The 16,959-nt window shown below is 45.3% G+C and overlaps 1 protein-coding gene across 1 annotated transcript in view; it reads right to left on the bottom strand.

The window, feature by feature from the left end:
* CSMD2 (CUB and Sushi multiple domains 2) overlaps positions 1 to 16,959 on the bottom strand; it is a 588,433-nt gene that overhangs the window by 179,166 nt on the left and 392,308 nt on the right. The window contains exons 20-22 of the mRNA XM_070510384.1: positions 16,371 to 16,586; positions 14,746 to 14,934; positions 8,811 to 8,980 (exon numbers count right to left, since the gene is read on the bottom strand). Of these exons, the coding sequence (XP_070366485.1) occupies positions 8,811 to 8,980; positions 14,746 to 14,934; positions 16,371 to 16,586 (575 nt within the window). The remainder of the gene's footprint in view (positions 1 to 8,810; positions 8,981 to 14,745; positions 14,935 to 16,370; positions 16,587 to 16,959) is intronic.

The following is a 16,959-nucleotide window of genomic DNA, read 5'->3' as shown; positions in this document are numbered from 1 at the left end:
GGACTGTGCAGGCATCTGGCTTGCCCGACTCCCATCTGTCCCCTGAACTTCTGAGCACCAGCAAAGACAACAATCGTCAGAATAATGAACTGGCTCCCCAGGTTTCGAGGTTGCTGCTCCTTTCTAGATAATTGTACAAATAACAACAGAAGTTGTGACTGAGTGAAGGACCCCCTGGTGCTTTGGTAAATATCAAAGACGGGATCTATGGGTGGGTGATGAACATTTGTGCACGGCACAGGATGTGGTGCCAGCTGCCAGCAAATTGGAACAATATTTCCATCCTACTATTTATGAAGCAAAGCTTTCTCAAAGAAGCTATCCTTCAAGCTAACAGTGCTGTATATTACAGAGATTTGTTGAGGCCCCTGGGAGCCTCAAGTCTGTTTCCAGATCCCATGTGCAGTTGCTTTATGTCACTGATAGACTGAGAGAATTCCAGAGTTCCGACAGAAAAAGAGATATCAGTTCAAAGAGTTCAGCCCATTGATTCATCCAAATTGTTCTAAAAATCTTTTACCCATTACAATATATATTTGAATTAATTGATCAAGGCATTAATCATTACCACTTGCTAACATGACAATAAGAGAGACAAGCAGACATCATGCACTTTCTGATGGAAGACACATCACTACCTATGGAGTCATTTTGCTGAAAAAAAAAAAACAAAACCTGAGTCAGATCAAGCCACTGGATCCAATTTCTAAATTACAGAAAATACAGAGGATGGAGGAACGTATGAAATGATACTCTTGGAACGTGGTCAGCAAAATCCAGAATGTGAAAAATTCCACTGGACAAATGACCTGATTCTTCAAGAAATAAAGTACAAGTCAGGGGAAAAAGAAATGGAGGCAGAAATCTACAGATTAAAAAAGACAGGAGGCAATGAATCCAATGTGTGGACATTATTTGAATCCTGATTCAAATAAACTGCAAATTTAAAAAATATTACGACATTTATGAGATAATTGGAAATTTGAACACTCGCTGGATAAATGATGGTGTTAAGAAATTATTGTTAATTAATAAAAATATAATGGGAACAGGACTTTTTCCCTTAATTTCAAAGCATAACTCATCCTACTTCATTAAGAACAAAAAATGTTCATTATGATAAAATATTCATTGCAGAAAACTTATAAAAAAGAAAAGCACAAAGAAAATAAAAGCAGTTTTCAGCACTCATAACATTTTGGCCACTTTCTAGACTGTTCTATGCATATCTTTCCTTATATATTTCTTTATTGTTTTAATAAAACCTAGATCAAACTATAGATACTATATGGTAATCTGTTCTTTTACTAAAAATAATGTGTATATTTTTTAAATGATTAAGTATTTTTTTCCCCAACAGCATTTAAATAGCTGCAGGAATTTCCATCATGAAATTAACTCTACACACAGTCTGATTATTCACACATCATTGTCCACACAAGAGGCATCCAATAAATGTATGATAAATACATAAACCAATGCTTTCTTCTAGTACTTTTGTCCTTAAATCTACTTGAAATTTATTTTGGCGTATGATAATAAGATAAAATACTGCCTTTTCTCCCCGGTTGATTAGCCATCTAACCAAACTCTGCTTATAAATATTCCATCTACTCCCAATTTTAAATCCATCTTTCTCACATATATAGTTACATATATTTGGTTTTGTTTGTCAACTTTCTATTCTATTGCATTCATCTATTTGTCTATTCCTGTGCATGATCCATACTTCTTTAATTACTATAGCTTGATAGTATATTTAAATAGTAGGGCAAGTCCTCCCTCATTTGTCTCCTTTTAACCTGAAAAAAATTATTCTCCCATATGTGTTCTTCTACATAAACTCAAAAAGAATTTTCTCTAATTAAAAATGACAACCCCTTGGGGCTGGCCCCCTGGCCCAGTGGTTAAGTTTGCATGCTCTGCTTCAGTGGCCCGGGGGTCACTGGTTTGGATCCTGGGCGTGGACCTATGCACCGCTCATCAGGCCATGCTGAGGTGGCGTCCCACATGGAAGAACTAGAATGACCCACAACTAGGATGTACAACTATATACTGGGGCTTTTGGGAAAAAGAAAAAAAGAGGAAGACTGGCGACAGATGTTAGCTCAGGGGCAATCTTCCTCAAAAAAAAAAAAAAAATCTTCCAAAGAACCCAAATGAACCCAAAACACTCATGTAATTCTGACTGATTAGCAATAAATGTATAGATTGACTAGAGGAAAAAATACATCTATATGATATTATATCTTCCTATCCATATACATAGTGTCTGGTTTCATTTAATCAAGCTGTCTTTTGCGTCTCAATAAAATTCTGTATTGTTTACTGGGTATTTTTATATTTTTGATTGCTTTTGGGAATTGGGCCTTTGTATACATTTATTTCCTAACAGAATTGCTTGTCTATAAGAAAATTGCTTTGACGGTCCAGTTCATTATCACGTACGAGTGATGGGAGTATCTCTCTGAGAAATCCAAGAGAATCTGCACATCCACTGCATCTAATCATCTTCTCTAGTAGATGTTTTTATTTCTTCAGCTTTATTCAGGTATAATTGACAGATAAAAACTGTATATATTTAAGACATACAGCTTGATATTTTGATACATATATACCATTACATATAATAATACAGCCCAGCAAGATGGCTGGCTTCAAAATGAAGATGCTAAACGGATAGCGTTTTACACAGTTACGGACGATCTGAGCATCCCTATGCACAGCTCTGAGTGTCTGCACACATGAGTGTCTCTAGGGCATACATCTAGTGGGGAGAAGCGGGTGGCAGGGAAGGCACATCTTCATCTTTGTCAGATATTGAGAGATTGCTCTCCCAAGAGTGATACCAATTTAATCTCTCACTAACAACATATGACAGTTTCATTGCTTTATGTCTTTGCCAATACTTGGCATTTTCAGGTATTCTAATTTTTTCCCAATTTGATACATGTGAAATGGTATCTTGTTTTAATTTGTATGTCCCCGACAATCGCTGAGGTGGAGCATCTTTTCATATGATTCTCGACAATTCTACTTTCCTCTTCTGTGAACTGTTGTTCACGTCCTTTGTTCATCTATGAACATGAAACCTCCCTGCATTTATTTTAGTTTTATGTCCTTCAAAATACAGATTTATAATTTTCTAAGGAAAGATTATGCACCTTTCTTTTAGGCTTCTTCCTAGGTGTCTTATAGTTTTTGTTTCTATTCGAATGAGATTTTTTTTCCTGATTATGTTTTAATCGGTTGGAGAAACACCAGCAGCTTTGTTGAATTGTCTTATTGGTTCTGATAGTTTATCAGTTGATTCTTTTGTATTTTCTAAACAGAAGAGACAATTTTATATATTCTTTCCTAATTTTTATTTTTATTTATTTATTTTTTTAAAGATTGGCACCTGGGCTAACAACTGTTGCCAATCTTTTTTTTTTTTTCTCCCTGCTTTATCTCCCCAAACCCCCCCTGTACACAGTTGTATATCTTAGTTGCTGGTCCTTCTAGTTGTGGGATGTGGGACGCCACCTCAACGTGGCCTGATGAGCTGTGCCATGTCCGCGTCCAGGATCCGAACCCTGGGCCAACGCAGCGGAGCGCACGAACTTAACCACCCGGCCACGGAGCCGGCCTCTCTTTCCTAATTTTTATAGTTTCTTTTTTTTCATATAATTGTAATGGCTGGAATCTGCAGTATGTTGACTACTATTGGTGACGGTAGAGCTACTGTCTTGTTCCTGACTACTGGGAATCCCTAGGAAGTTGTCACTAAGGCTGATGTTTGCTATAGCTATTGGTAGGAACATCAGATTAAGAAAGTTCTATTCACAGTTTTATGAGATATTGTTAAGGATCACGAATGAGCGCTGAATTTCATCACACGATGTTTTGGAGTCTATTAGCCAGATCATCTATTTTTCTCTTCTAATCTATTTATAGGATATTACGTTGAACTCTGTGAAATAGCCAATATTTGACCAGCTTTTGACCTACAAAAATGGCAGTTCCATACGGTTTACCCAATAAATAACATTAGAAGCTTTTCTAATGTTGACACATCCTCACATTCCTGGAATCAATCTCACTTGGCCATTTTTGTTTTAGTACACAGCTAGATTCAATGTGATCTTGTATTATGGATTTTCAGATCTACGATCACAAGAGAGAGCGGCCTATCATTTCTGTTCTAACACTATCCTTCTCCTCTTTGACGTCAATGTTTCCACTCACCTCATTTAAGCGAAATGAGTTGGGAGATGGACCTTAATATTTCTCTTTTCTGAGACAGTTTGCTTATTGCACGGATTAACCGTTCTTCTAAGTTTTCTGAGTTTACTTGTAAAACAGTCTAGGGCCTGGGGCCTTTCAGAGAGGATATGGAGGAATTCTAATTTTTTTAATGGTTATTGGTTTATTCAGCTTTTTATTGTTTCTTTCTATTTGTACTTTTTATCTATGAAAATTTCCATTTCATCTAAGCTTTCAGATTTTTTGGCTGACAATTGTGCCTAAATATTTTCTTATTATTTTCATAATCTCTGCCTTATCTACAGAAGACTATATTCCCTTGTTCATTCCTAAATTTATATATTTGTGACTTCTTCATTCCTTGATCAGTCCTGCCATGTTTGTCTATTTTATTACTTACTTTTCAAAGAACCATTTAGTTTTGTTGTTAATTGCCATTATTTTCTTTTTTCAGCCATTTTTGCCTTTATCTTTAAAAGTATCTTTCTCCTACTTTCTTTGGATTCATTCTGCTATGTTATTCAAGCTACCTAAATTATTATTTATTTTTGACCTAGACAATATGTCAGAGACTAACAGAGGTATATTAAAATCTTCCACGATGACTGCAACATTATTGAAATTTTTTACATTTCTAGCAGTTTTTATTTAATTTATTCATGCTACGTTATTTGGCACATAAAGTTTACCGTGGATTGATTTTACATTTTATTAATATAAAGGAACCTCCTTTTTCATTCCTTATGAGCTATGTGAGAAGTTCTCACATTTATCTTATAATAAACTGATTTCATTTTTCTGTAGTTTACCACCTTCCATTCATTGCCCCCATTGCATTTTTTAATTGGGTGATCATGTTTTTCATCTCTCTTCAATCTTTCCTCATCTCAGATTGCTCTGTTTTCATTATTGCCTATTTTTGTGCCATAAATATAATATTCTCTCAAATCCTGTTAAGAATACAAATGAGGAGGTTTTAAGTTCTTTTCTTTTCTTTGTTGCTTACAGAGGGGCAATTAGCTCTGGCTCCTCACACGGGTCTCCTTCTTCTGATCTACTGAATATTTACGCATATCCAGTTAATTTTCCTGTTAGCACACCATGACAGAGGAGGCATAAGCATGGAGAATGCAGATACCTAGTATTCTGTTAGGGGGAGCGGAAGAGCTACGCTGGAAGAGGCCATAGCAGGATCTTCTCCTGCTCTTGGTGCTAGAGTGAGTGTGTGTGTGTGTGTGTGCGTGAGAGAGAGAGAGAGGGATCATGGCAGCCTTTTCTCTAAAGAGCCTGCCCACTCTTGTTAGGCACGAACCGTGGCATTGCCCTGCTTTACCTGGCTTGCCAACAAAAGCCAAATAAAAGCCAGAACGTCATGTTGAGAGGACACTGTGGCTCTGTGTGGTCTCTGAGACTTCGTGCACTTCCAGAGGAGCTGGTAGGCCTGAGATCTGGCTCCTGCCAATGGTCCCGTGTGTGTCCTTGGCTCCAGGCTCTGCTGCTCTGAGCTGAGTGGTCTTAGATGCATTTTGCCTTGAGGTCTCTGGCCCTCAACCCACAGGCAGGATTTCACTTCACTTGTGTGAACTATAGTTTGATTGGGCCCTTTCTCAGTCTGAACCTTTTTTTTGGGAATTCCATTTGGCAGAAATTCCTTTAGTGTGTATGTGAAAGGCACCCTTGCCTAATTTCCAGTGCTGAGACCACAACCCCCTGTTTTTGTGTCCCTTTAGTCATTTCAGGGGGAGCCTGTCGAGGATGCAGCTATACACACATGCTTCACTTGCCATCCTGAACTGGGTGTTGTCTTTCCAAACCACTGCACTTACAGGCCCATCCTGTCATGCTGATGTCAGGGGCCAAAAGAAAAGAAACCAGGTGGTTTTGGGAGATAAGCTGGAGTATGTGAGGGGAGGAGGTTTAAGAAATTTGCAGTTATTAAAGTAAGGAACAGATTAAGGGTCACAAACGCAAGTTAGTCATTTCACGGGTTAGAAAGACAAGACGGTATGGAAGCCCCAGGGCTTGGTCAGATGCATGAAATAGTGCATCTTGGGAGATGAATAAGGTGTGGAGGAGGGGACAGGTCTCCTTGTCAGGATCTCAGGTGTGCATGGGGGCTTCTTCGGAGGGACAGGCAAGTCCTCGGGATTAGGAATACGCCAGCTTCTGGCAGATGGGCCAGTTACACCAGGACAAGGGCAAGAAGTTTGTGGAGGTGACTTGGGTGCCCTGGGCTCCTCCCGCACACTTTCGTGTGGAGGTAGACCAGAATGACAGGTTTAAACAGCAGGGCCGCTGCAGCTGACAGTGGCCGCAAGGCGGTTCTGAATCCTATTTGGGAAACTCTAACTGTGAGTTCCTTTTAGTTCTGTATCTATTCGTGCCCCAGTTTACCCCTCAGGGGAGTAAGGTCCTGAGGAGAAGAGTGAGGACAGGAAGGGGCTACATGGTGTCCCCCATTTTACAGAAGTTCTGGTGGTCATGGGGTCCCCTGAATGGCCTTTCAGCCAGGTCAGAGCCACAGCCCAACCTTCTGGGGAGGAATACAGAGGCCTGGACAGGAGGAAGAGGCTCTTTGTCAAGAAGGTCAAGCCCAATATGAGAAGGCTGGTGGCAGGCCAGCTGGGCAGGGGGCTGCAGAGACAAAGTCTGATGCCTGGAAAGGCCCCCTACCCCCGTCCCGCTAAGAAACACAAGAATTCATGCCCTCTCCCTACTTCCCTTCAGGACTCCCGGGGCCCTGCATCCCACACGAGCCCTCCATGACCTCTGACCACGGCCCTCCCTTCTTACCCTGTGTGCTTCGGAAAGTCTCTCGTCTGCCTGTTCAGCTGCTCACCCCATCCTGAGGCAGAACCCTGATGGTGCAGTGAGGGTGCACACTGCCGACTAGGCCTCAGGTGCTGCTCTGATCTCTACCACCTGGTGAGGAAGCTCGGGCACCAGCCTACTCCACGTGGCCTCCAGCCACCGAGGTCATCTGCTGGTTCTACCAGGCCACATGCACAGAACCGCTGCTCATACTCCCTTCAAAACCTGAAAATTGTAAGTTATGCCTCAAAAATGCCTTCTGCAGGATTAACAGCAGGCTTTACCCAACAAGCACTAAGGAGAGGACGTCGCTCTGGCCCTGCTGTCCCCGGGTGCATCCTCTGAGGCTCTGCTGTTGATGAGGAAAAAAATCGGTGGAGAGAGGAGAGGTGAAGGGAGCTGGCTGAAATCACGGCTTTTGGAGAGGGTAAAGCCATTGTCTACTGCTCCATTCTAGAGAAACACACTGCTTTTCCTGTGTCTGGGGAGTTCAGGGGTTGAAAAGTAGAGCTTAAGAAGCCAATGATGGAGTCTCGGTCCCCACGGGGCACACTGCCATATTCTGTTCCATTTCAGGCACATCCAGTCCCAGCTGGTCATCTCATAGGTACATCCTCTTAGGTTCAAGGACAATTAGGTAAGAATGAGAAATGCCTTTCAAACACACACACACACACACACACACACACATACACACCCCAGAGAACACATGCCCCAGAGGGCAGGTCAGGAGTACCCTCAGTGCATAAAAAGCACAGGACACCAATCATATCCTAAGAGAATCCTAAAGCATGGGGATTACTTAATGGTTTCTCTTTGGATTTTCCAGAAAACTGACCTATTGTTTCAACTTCTTCTGATGTCAAGACTTCTCTGGCTACAGGGAATAAAACTGTATTAGAATATGGTAAGGACTTTTCTTGGCCTAGGAAGGAAATGGACATATTCTGTGTGAGATTTGTCTTATAATCCATTTTAATAAGGCAGTTCTTTGATAAATTCTCCAGAGTCAATTCTTTGACTGAATGCATACGCATGCACCACATGTTATCGGAGATACACACTTAATCACACACACAAAGAAATACAAGTTATACACACTCAGTGTCCCTCTCTATAGCTCTTTCTATAACCCAAGTCCTATCGCGTCTTTCTCTTACATACATCTTTACTCCACTGCCACACATAAGCCATCACCATGGCGCACTGAAGCTAGTGAAAGAGCCCACTAATCTACGAAACATACGCTCAAAACATACACAAGTGTACACACACAAAATACACTGAGACAAGTATGCACAGACACAGAGCCACCAAACCACATAAATTCATACACACAGATTCACACAAATGTGGAAATATAGGTATAAAAGTATCTGTATCCACACATATCTATACAAATGCACACACGTGCACACAGTCTATGAGCTCTTCACTAACCAAGTGGATGGTCAGAGTTCACAATGGAAAACCTGATCCATTGATCGCTCCAACTGAATTTACTGTTATTTATTATTCAGTCAACCCACATTCACTTGCATATATATTTGAGAGCAGACTCTAAAGCCACCTTCTTAGACGCTTACATACCCTTCTCTTTCAGGTTCTCACTTTCTCTGAGACGAGTAAGGACAATATCCCAGGACTCAGGAGGGAAGAAGGTGGGGGTCATTCACACAGAGATAAATGAGTGAGTGCTGACCACACTTCTGCAGACTATAACATACATACGTCACGACATCGATTGGTTTTACCTTGAGGACATCTCCTTCAGAGAGTTCAAACGCCCTGGCTTTCAGCTGAATGCCCTTCCCCGGCTGGGTCTGGATGGAGTAGATGCATTCGTGGTTGTTACTGTAGTTCACAGGAAAGTTGGGGGATAACAACGTGCCCTGAGTGCCCGTGACTGAATTCCCGCACTCAGCTGGAAAGAAAATCACAATAATCACAGATTAACCCCCATCAGCTACATCCAAAAAACAGCTCACAGCGCTGGAGAACTTTACAAAGGTGGCAAGTTATTTTCCTCTCTACCTGCCAGACGGCCTGTTTATCTGTCCTTTGGTCTGCCTGTCTACAGGACTGCTTATCCAAGTTTTATTTTTTTAACACCTGCCCACCTGTAGTTCTGCCTGGTTTCTTTATCTCTCTCATTCTGTTTCTCTGTCTCCCTCCTGCAGAAATAGAAACTAACCCGCCAGGTACCCTTTACTGTCACAGAGTTATGGCGCAGCCATTCCCCACACCTGTTCATATAGTATCATAGCAACAGAAATGACCGAGGAGGATGTCAGGGGAGGATGCAGGCAGCCGAGTGAGGAGAGATGAAGCCTTTCAGTATCAGAGGATAGAAACTAAGAGGGGAAAAGATCGAATAATAATTGCTAGCATCTTCCGAGCTTACGAGGATTATTTCGGTCATTAGTCAAAACAACCAAAACCATAAGCTCGGCACAATTATCATCTCTGTTTTAAAGATAAAGAGCCCAGTACTTAGCAATTCAGGTCAAGCCTCCCAATTCATGAAGAGGAGGAGACTGAGAACTCAACCTTCTTGGTCCTGGAATTTAGGGCCTCTGAGGCTCTGGAGGAAGTTTTAGTGTAGACCCAGAGAAACTGTTTCATTCAACAGCTAAGGAATTCACACCCTCCTCTCGAAATCTGTTTCCCCTCCTCCAGAATTAGTCATTCTTTCCCCATCGTTCCCATACCTTTATTTATAGCAGTTATCGCATTTTACTTGACTTATTTGTTGACGTTTCTACCTCCTCCACTGCACTGTGCATCCTTTAGGGCTTGATTGTATTTCTCTATCCCCAGCACCCACTCAGTGCCTGGGCAGGGTGGCCACGAGCAAGTGAAAGGGGGAGTAACCCAGCAGCAGGGCATGCACTGCAGAACCCTGCAGCTGGCTCCCCAGGGTCTTTAAGAATTGTGAAGCCTCTCCCTGGGCTTCCCTGTATCAGAGCATCTACCATAGCCCACCCTGATTGCTTGTTACTTGCCTGCATCCCCCACCCAAACTTTGAGTTCCTTAGGGGCTAGGGTCATGCTTAATGAATCTATGAATTTCCACGGCTTAGCCCAGATTGTCTGCAAAATAAATATTTGCCAAATGAATGAGTGAATGAGTATGAAGGACACTGACCTTAGAAGATGTACAGTCCTAAAAATAATTCGGCTCTCGGAGGATGTAAATACAAGTCCAGATGGCAGGTCTATTATTTGCCTGGACATATGGGGAGTCCGGAGCATGTCTTGAATCTTTGAAGTTGATGCAGGCAAATCTGCTTTCTCCAAACTATCCCTCAGTGTCTCTATTCTAGGTACAGTTGTTGGCTGGAAGGACCCTGAGGTCAACCAATGGGCCATTGATTTAACCATATATTCAACCCTAACTACCAGAGCCTGAAGCCTGCTAGGCCGAGGCAATGTGGACGGAGCATGTGATACAAGAACACTCAGAGCTGAGTCTCACGTGGGCTGAATGTTCTCTTGTCCCCAAGACAACAGAAACTTTATATGTCCTACCACCAAGTCCCTACGCCTTCAATGGGCTCTACTCCCTGGGCTCTTCCCAGTTCAGGACCAGCTTTGGTTTCCTAGAACTTCACATAAGCCATTACTACAGACTGAATGTTTGTGCAAATTCACATGTTGAAGCCCTAATCCCATGTGGGATGGTGTTTGCAGGTGGAGCCTTGGGAGGTAGTTAGGTTTAGATGAGGTCATGAGAATAGAGCCCCTGTGATGCGATTAGTGCCCTTATAAGCAGAGGACTTGACTAGAGCCTGCAATCTCTCTGCCGGGTGAGGATACAAGAAGGCTGCCACCTGCAAAGCAGCAAAAGGGTCTTCACCAGACACTGAATCTGCTGGCACCTTGATCTTGGAATTTCCAGCCTCCAGAGCCATGAGAAATACATGTTTGTTGTTTAAGTCACCAGTCTATGGTATTTTATTATTATTTTCTTTTTGTGTGTGTGTGCTTTTTCTCCCCGAATCCCCCAGTACATAGTTGTATATTCTAGTTGTGGGTCCTTCTAGTTGTGGCATGTGGAACGTTGCCTCAATGTGGCCTGATGAGTGGTGCCACGTCTGCGCCCAGGATCTGAACCCATGAATCCCTGGGCTGTCGAAGCGGAGCACACGAACTTAACCACTCGGCCACAGGGCCAGCCCCTGTGGTATTTTCTGACAGCAGCCCAAAGTGACCAAGAGAGCCACCGTTTGTCCTGGAGGAGAAATACAGCTTGGCTGTACCCTAAACTCAGCCTGTTTGCAAAGCATCCAGATGTGCATAATGAACGCGCTGAGCTGGGGCATAAATTGAAAGAGAGAGTGGTGGACAGGCATCCTGGGGGCTGCCTTTAATTTAGGTAGATAGCTTTGTAAAGTGTGTATATTTTCTGGGTGTCCTCAGATGAGGGTGGGAATTTGGGGGGTGGGTGCTGAGGGCTGTGCATGTTTAGACGTTTATAAGTCAGTCTCATCACATGGGCAGCACTCTGGAGCAGCCCTCCGTTATCTCTGGGGTCACACACGATTTCCTTCCATCTAGGGAGGGGCATGTGGTGCAGTGGGGTGAACATGGCTTCAGACTCTGAACCTCAGTCTCTTCATCTGCCTTCATTTGGACGATAATAGTGTCCACATAAGACCATAAAGAATAAATGTTCGAGATTTTATGATAAAATAGGTGAACGTATGGGGCATGGTTAGCACATAGTAGGCCCTCACCAAATATTATTCCTCCTTTCTCTCTCCATCACTCTATGCGGCTTGCCTGCTCCCATCTGGAGCTCTAGCTGCCTGTTCTCTGGGACTGGCAGGAAGCCCGTTCCCAAGCTGTCTGACATTCACAGCAGCCTCACCGTTCCTGATGCCTCTTGCCCTCTGCTTGGTTCCCAAAACTTGGCCTCCCTTAAACATGGGCTTTGGCACATTATTGGACCCCTTCCTGCCCCTGGTTTCCTGCACAAGAGCCATATGCTCATCTCTGCCCCAGCATGACCGTCTCCTCTTTCCCACATGCCCAGCACCCTTATGAGGAGGGAAACGGGGCTGACGGCTTCAGATGGGGCCAGGCCTTGGCCAATCACCAGCTCCCACGCCCCTGCCAGGGCCTTTGTCCTGGACACCAGGGAGGGTACAGGAGGGTGGAGGGACATGGTGCTTGTTTCTGGGAGCGTTTCCAAAGGAACAGGGGAGGTGAGCAGATGCACTGAAAAGCCAAACACAAGAATAAGTGGAAACAAATAAATGCTCCAGAGAAACAAACAGTCATCTGCACAGGAAGGTGCTGCCGCTGATTCAGGCATCTGTGACTTCTGTCATCCCCATCAGAAGAGGTCTCCTAAGGGCAGGGGCTGTGTCACCCATCAGTCTGGGGCACTGGAGGCAGAGGGGCAGGTCTTCTCCATCACACGGGGGCTCCCAAGGGTGGGACCACGTCTCCTCCTGCAGACTGGGTCCTCTGGGGTCAGGGCTGTCTTTTCCACATCAAATTCAGGGGCCTCTGGGGTCAGGGGCTGTGTGACCCCGTCACACCATGAATTAAGAGCCTAGGGCTGTTCATCTCCTCCTCAGCTGGGAATGTTCCTGGTAACACTGTGTAGGCTAAGTCATCCAATTTACACGTACAGCGCACGTGGCAACTGGGAGCAGCCCCCGGGTGGGCATTCCCGTGATACCTCCAGCCCGAGGCTCTGTTGCAGGGCTGGTGCTAATTAGAGGTGATTATAATTGCTGTGTGTTATTAATAACATACGAAACAAAAGACAAATGTAATAATGAAAATATTGTGAGGTGTCATGAACAAACCGTAATTGGAATAATAAGTTAAAGAATGAGTTTATGTAATGAGATCAATGAGGCAAGAGCTTGAGGAGTGTGTATATCTGTGGTTCTGGGTAATCCCATTTAAGAAAAATTTTCCCGAGAATCACTTGGCTGAGGACATTTTCCGAGGGAAGAAAAGACCTGCTAGCAGCCAGAAAGAAATTCATCCTACATGGGGGAAGTTATGTGTGTGTCTGAATATGTACCTGGGTTAGGGTGGGGGCGATGCTCTGGGCAATGGTTACAGGAAAAAGGATAAAATTTGGGATTACTTAATTGGTCAAAAATGGAATTCCGCATCTATTTGTCTTAATGTGTCCTCCCTGAGATGGTAAAAGGTTATTGGTTATCAATACATAACAAAAAGAGTTATTGGCAAAATGATGATAATTATACGGCACCTCGTGGTTTATGTAAATAATGTCATCTAATCTGGAATAAAGCCCATGAACTGGATATTATCTTGGTTTTACAAAGGAGGAAGCTGGGGCTGAGGGGGGTTTGGTGGCCTCCCCAAGATCTAACAGCTGGTAAGTGGCAGAGCAGGGACCCGATCTTGGGCCTGTGTGACCGTGCAGCCCCATCCCAGCAAGCCTGTTTATGACCGTCCTCTGCAGAGAGCCAGGGCTCCATGGAGTTGACTCAGGCAAGGCTGACATCAAACATGGGCCCCCGTTCCAGTCGGGGCACTGCTGCTTCTCTCTGTTTGGTATATGGGGGCTCTATGTGCTGTTTCACGGTCAGCACGAGTTCCATGGCTAACAGCGAGCATGGTACAGACTCCACGAATCCCGCCTGGGATCCATTCAGCCTGCGTCGCAAGTAGTGAGCAAGCAGAGCCGTGAACCTTATAAATGAGGGACAGCTAGCAATTATCGCTGCTCCCTGCTTCCAACTCCCACAGCAACCCCTCCAATCCCGTCATCTACTGTTCTCCCTGCGCCTTGCTCCAGCCCGGCCCCCGAGCCGTTCCTCAAACATCGAGCATCCTCACGGCTCAGGGCCTTGGCACTCTGTTCCCCTTTTCCCAGATATCTGAGTGATTAACCGCTAAAATGTCACCTCACCAGAGAAGCCTTTCCTGACCACTCTCTATAAAAGAGCAACCCTACCTCCAGCACTTTCTAAGCTGACTTGATTTTTCTCTGTAACCCTCAACACGGCCTGACACATTACATATCTTTCTGTTTACAGCCTATCTCCCCCCACCTGAATGTGAGACCACGAGTCGGGAGACTTTCTCTGTTTTGTTCACCTCTGTATCCCCAGCACCTAGAAGCACGTCTGACATCAATGGTGCTGTGTAAATGAACCCAACTCTTGCTTCCCTTTCATTCCAATTGAATGGATGAAGTCTTTCTTTGGATTCTCAAAAGCTAGTACCCTCATTGGATGAGTAAAATCATCCGTCTCATCTACCACATTGGGATTCTCCATGGGCAAAGGTCATACCTCCTTCCTATAGGTCCACCCAGTGCCCCTCTCGATTTCTCTGCAAAAGGTGTCCTTAAGCCATGGGAATATGTGTTGGGAGTGGGAGGTAAGGGTCTGGAAGTCAATGTCATTTGAGTGCCTACTGTGGATCCACTTTGCAAAGGTCAGTTCAGGCTCTAGAACAGCCCACGAAGCAGGTATTGCCATCCCTATTGCACAGATAAGGAGGTTGGAGCAGAAGGAGGTTAGGCCGCCCACCCGAGGTCCCGCTGCAGGTAAGTGTGCGCTAAGGCAGTCCTCCTCCTCCCACCCAGGCCTGTTGGCCTCTTGGCCCGTGGGGTCCAGAACCTCACACCATTGACTAAGTTTGGCCCACCCCGTTAGTGAAGCAAAATGAAAGCACGTGACCACCTACCAACACACCTTGGCAGAGGCGAACTCCACAGGCGCCGTCTGCCCCCCAGGCACGTGATGCGGGCCGTGCCCTCCAGACGGTACCCGGGGAAGCAGGAGAAGGTCAAGGTGTCACCTACGCCGAACTGCAAGCCCTTCCGGATGCTGTAGGCTGGGACCTCGGGCTCCTCGCAGGGCTCCAGGTCATATTCTGGAAGGGCAGCAGGAGAGCCAGGCTCAGAGACAGAAGATGGGAACACACAGACAGATACATCAGGGAGAAAGAGGCCGGGGATAAAGACAGACAACAGAACATGCACACACTGATCCACTGAAGGTAAAGAGAAAAGAAGAGAGAGCCCAAGAGGAACAGAGGTAATGAGGTGAGGAACAGGCCATGCTGTGCTTGGGGGTCTGAATGGCTCCCCGCCGCGAGCAGTGGGGGAGAGGCACAGCGTTTCTGGAGACGTGCTTCCCGGAGTATTTATGAGGTTTCTTATGACTTGACCCTTCCCTCCACTGTCCCTTCATCTCCACATTAACCCCAAGCCTCAGGGCTCACAGACTCTCCTGCCTCTCTCTCCTTAGGCGCTGAACCAGATCAATTCAATCAGCCTGTTCCAGAGGGTCAGAATGTATGACCCAGCCGAGGGCAACTTACACAGGGAAAGAGAATCCAAATGGCTCGGTAATGCCAGCACTTGAGACAGATGGCAAGCATGATGGGGTGGCATTTATGGGCCAGGGACCTGCCTGGTACCTCCAGTGATAGCACAGAAATGACTATCCCTCATCTCCAGGGGACTCTCCCTTCTGGGACACAGTCCCCCCCCGGGCTGTGTGGTGAGGAGAGGGAGGGTCTCTCTCTGATGGGATAAGGCACACTGGCTGGATATGTCTCATTGGCCAGGCCAGCCCAGGCACATGGCAAGTGGCCTCTGCTGGGGGGACAGGATGGGGCTGAGCTGGGCCATGTCCCTGTTGCTAGAGGCCAGATATCTTTTGCCCATTCTTGGGGAACCCATCTGCTATCTCTGCTCTGGTTGAGAAGAGGGGGACCCTGGGGCATAGGAATAGGAGGAGTGGTGGGGGTGGGGCTAGGCACTAGAGGAGTGAAGGGTCCTCTTTTCTCTGCGAATACCAAATAAAAGAGCTTTCTTATCAGGATCCCTAAGCACAGAGATAAATCTCTATTACTGCTAAATTAGCATTGATGAAGAAGCCCCCAAATGAGACTGAAACACTCCAATATGTTAATTGCAAACCCTCTTCATCTTTTTTTAAATTGCTAGAGTTGTGAAATAGCAGAAGAGGAATCAGAGAAGAATCTGGAATAACTAGGGCAGGAAGGGACTTCTGTGGGGTCCTCTAGTTCAACCAGTTGGGTAGGTCATACTCACAGCAAATCCTAAATGCCTTCAGAGAAGGAGATTTCCCAACAAACCTGCTAACTCTTTCCAAGCCCATTATAGGGAAGTTCATCCTTGTGTCTAACCCAACTATCTTTTGCTGTAGCAGGGAGGTCATTCTCCCAGGGACTGGAGAGTGGGTCAATATCCATCTGCTAGGAAGCCCAGAGGCCGGCAGCAGAGGGCAAGACAGAATGCTTTGCGGTCTCTGCCCTCGAGGGACTCTCACACGCTTTACCTGAGAAGGTGATGTTGAATCCTTCATAGGACATGGAGAAATCGGAAATGAAGCGGACCTGGGCAGTGAAGTTGCCATAGAGGCCAGCGCTGATGGGGGCTGGCAACCTCGAGCCCGTCAGCTGCCTCAGGGGCTGGGTGAAGCTGCCGTTCTCGGTGATGAGGAGGTAGTCATGGCCACTCTCCAGGTGGAAAGTGTGGAAAGTGAAGAACACACCTGCCAAGAGACCAGAGGAATGGGGTGAGGATGGTGAGACGGCTGAAGAAGCCCAGCTGCAAGACGGGCCCTGCACAAACATTTCCAATTTGTAAACGTCTTGGTGTGCAGAAGTACAGCATGCGTTGATGAACTCGCACGGGCCAACCTGAACGAACCGGAACACGCCACTGCCCACAGGTCTGGTCAGGGAGAAGGACACCACTTTACAATTGTCACAATTTGAAAGGGAGATTTATGGCTAGTTCCAGGGGAATGCTTATAGTCATTCTTTCATTTACTTATTCATTCATTCAACAAGTATTTGTGTATTTGTTGAGTGCTTCCTATGGGCTAGGATCCAGGGCTAGGTTGGTGCAAGGTGATATTCAAG

Source organism: Equus asinus, chromosome 5 (assembly GCF_041296235.1).
Source record: "Equus asinus isolate D_3611 breed Donkey chromosome 5, EquAss-T2T_v2, whole genome shotgun sequence".
Taxonomy (NCBI): domain Eukaryota; kingdom Metazoa; phylum Chordata; class Mammalia; order Perissodactyla; family Equidae; genus Equus; species Equus asinus.
Note: the sequence above shows the minus strand (reverse complement) of the source record. Positions and strands in the feature narration are given on the sequence as shown.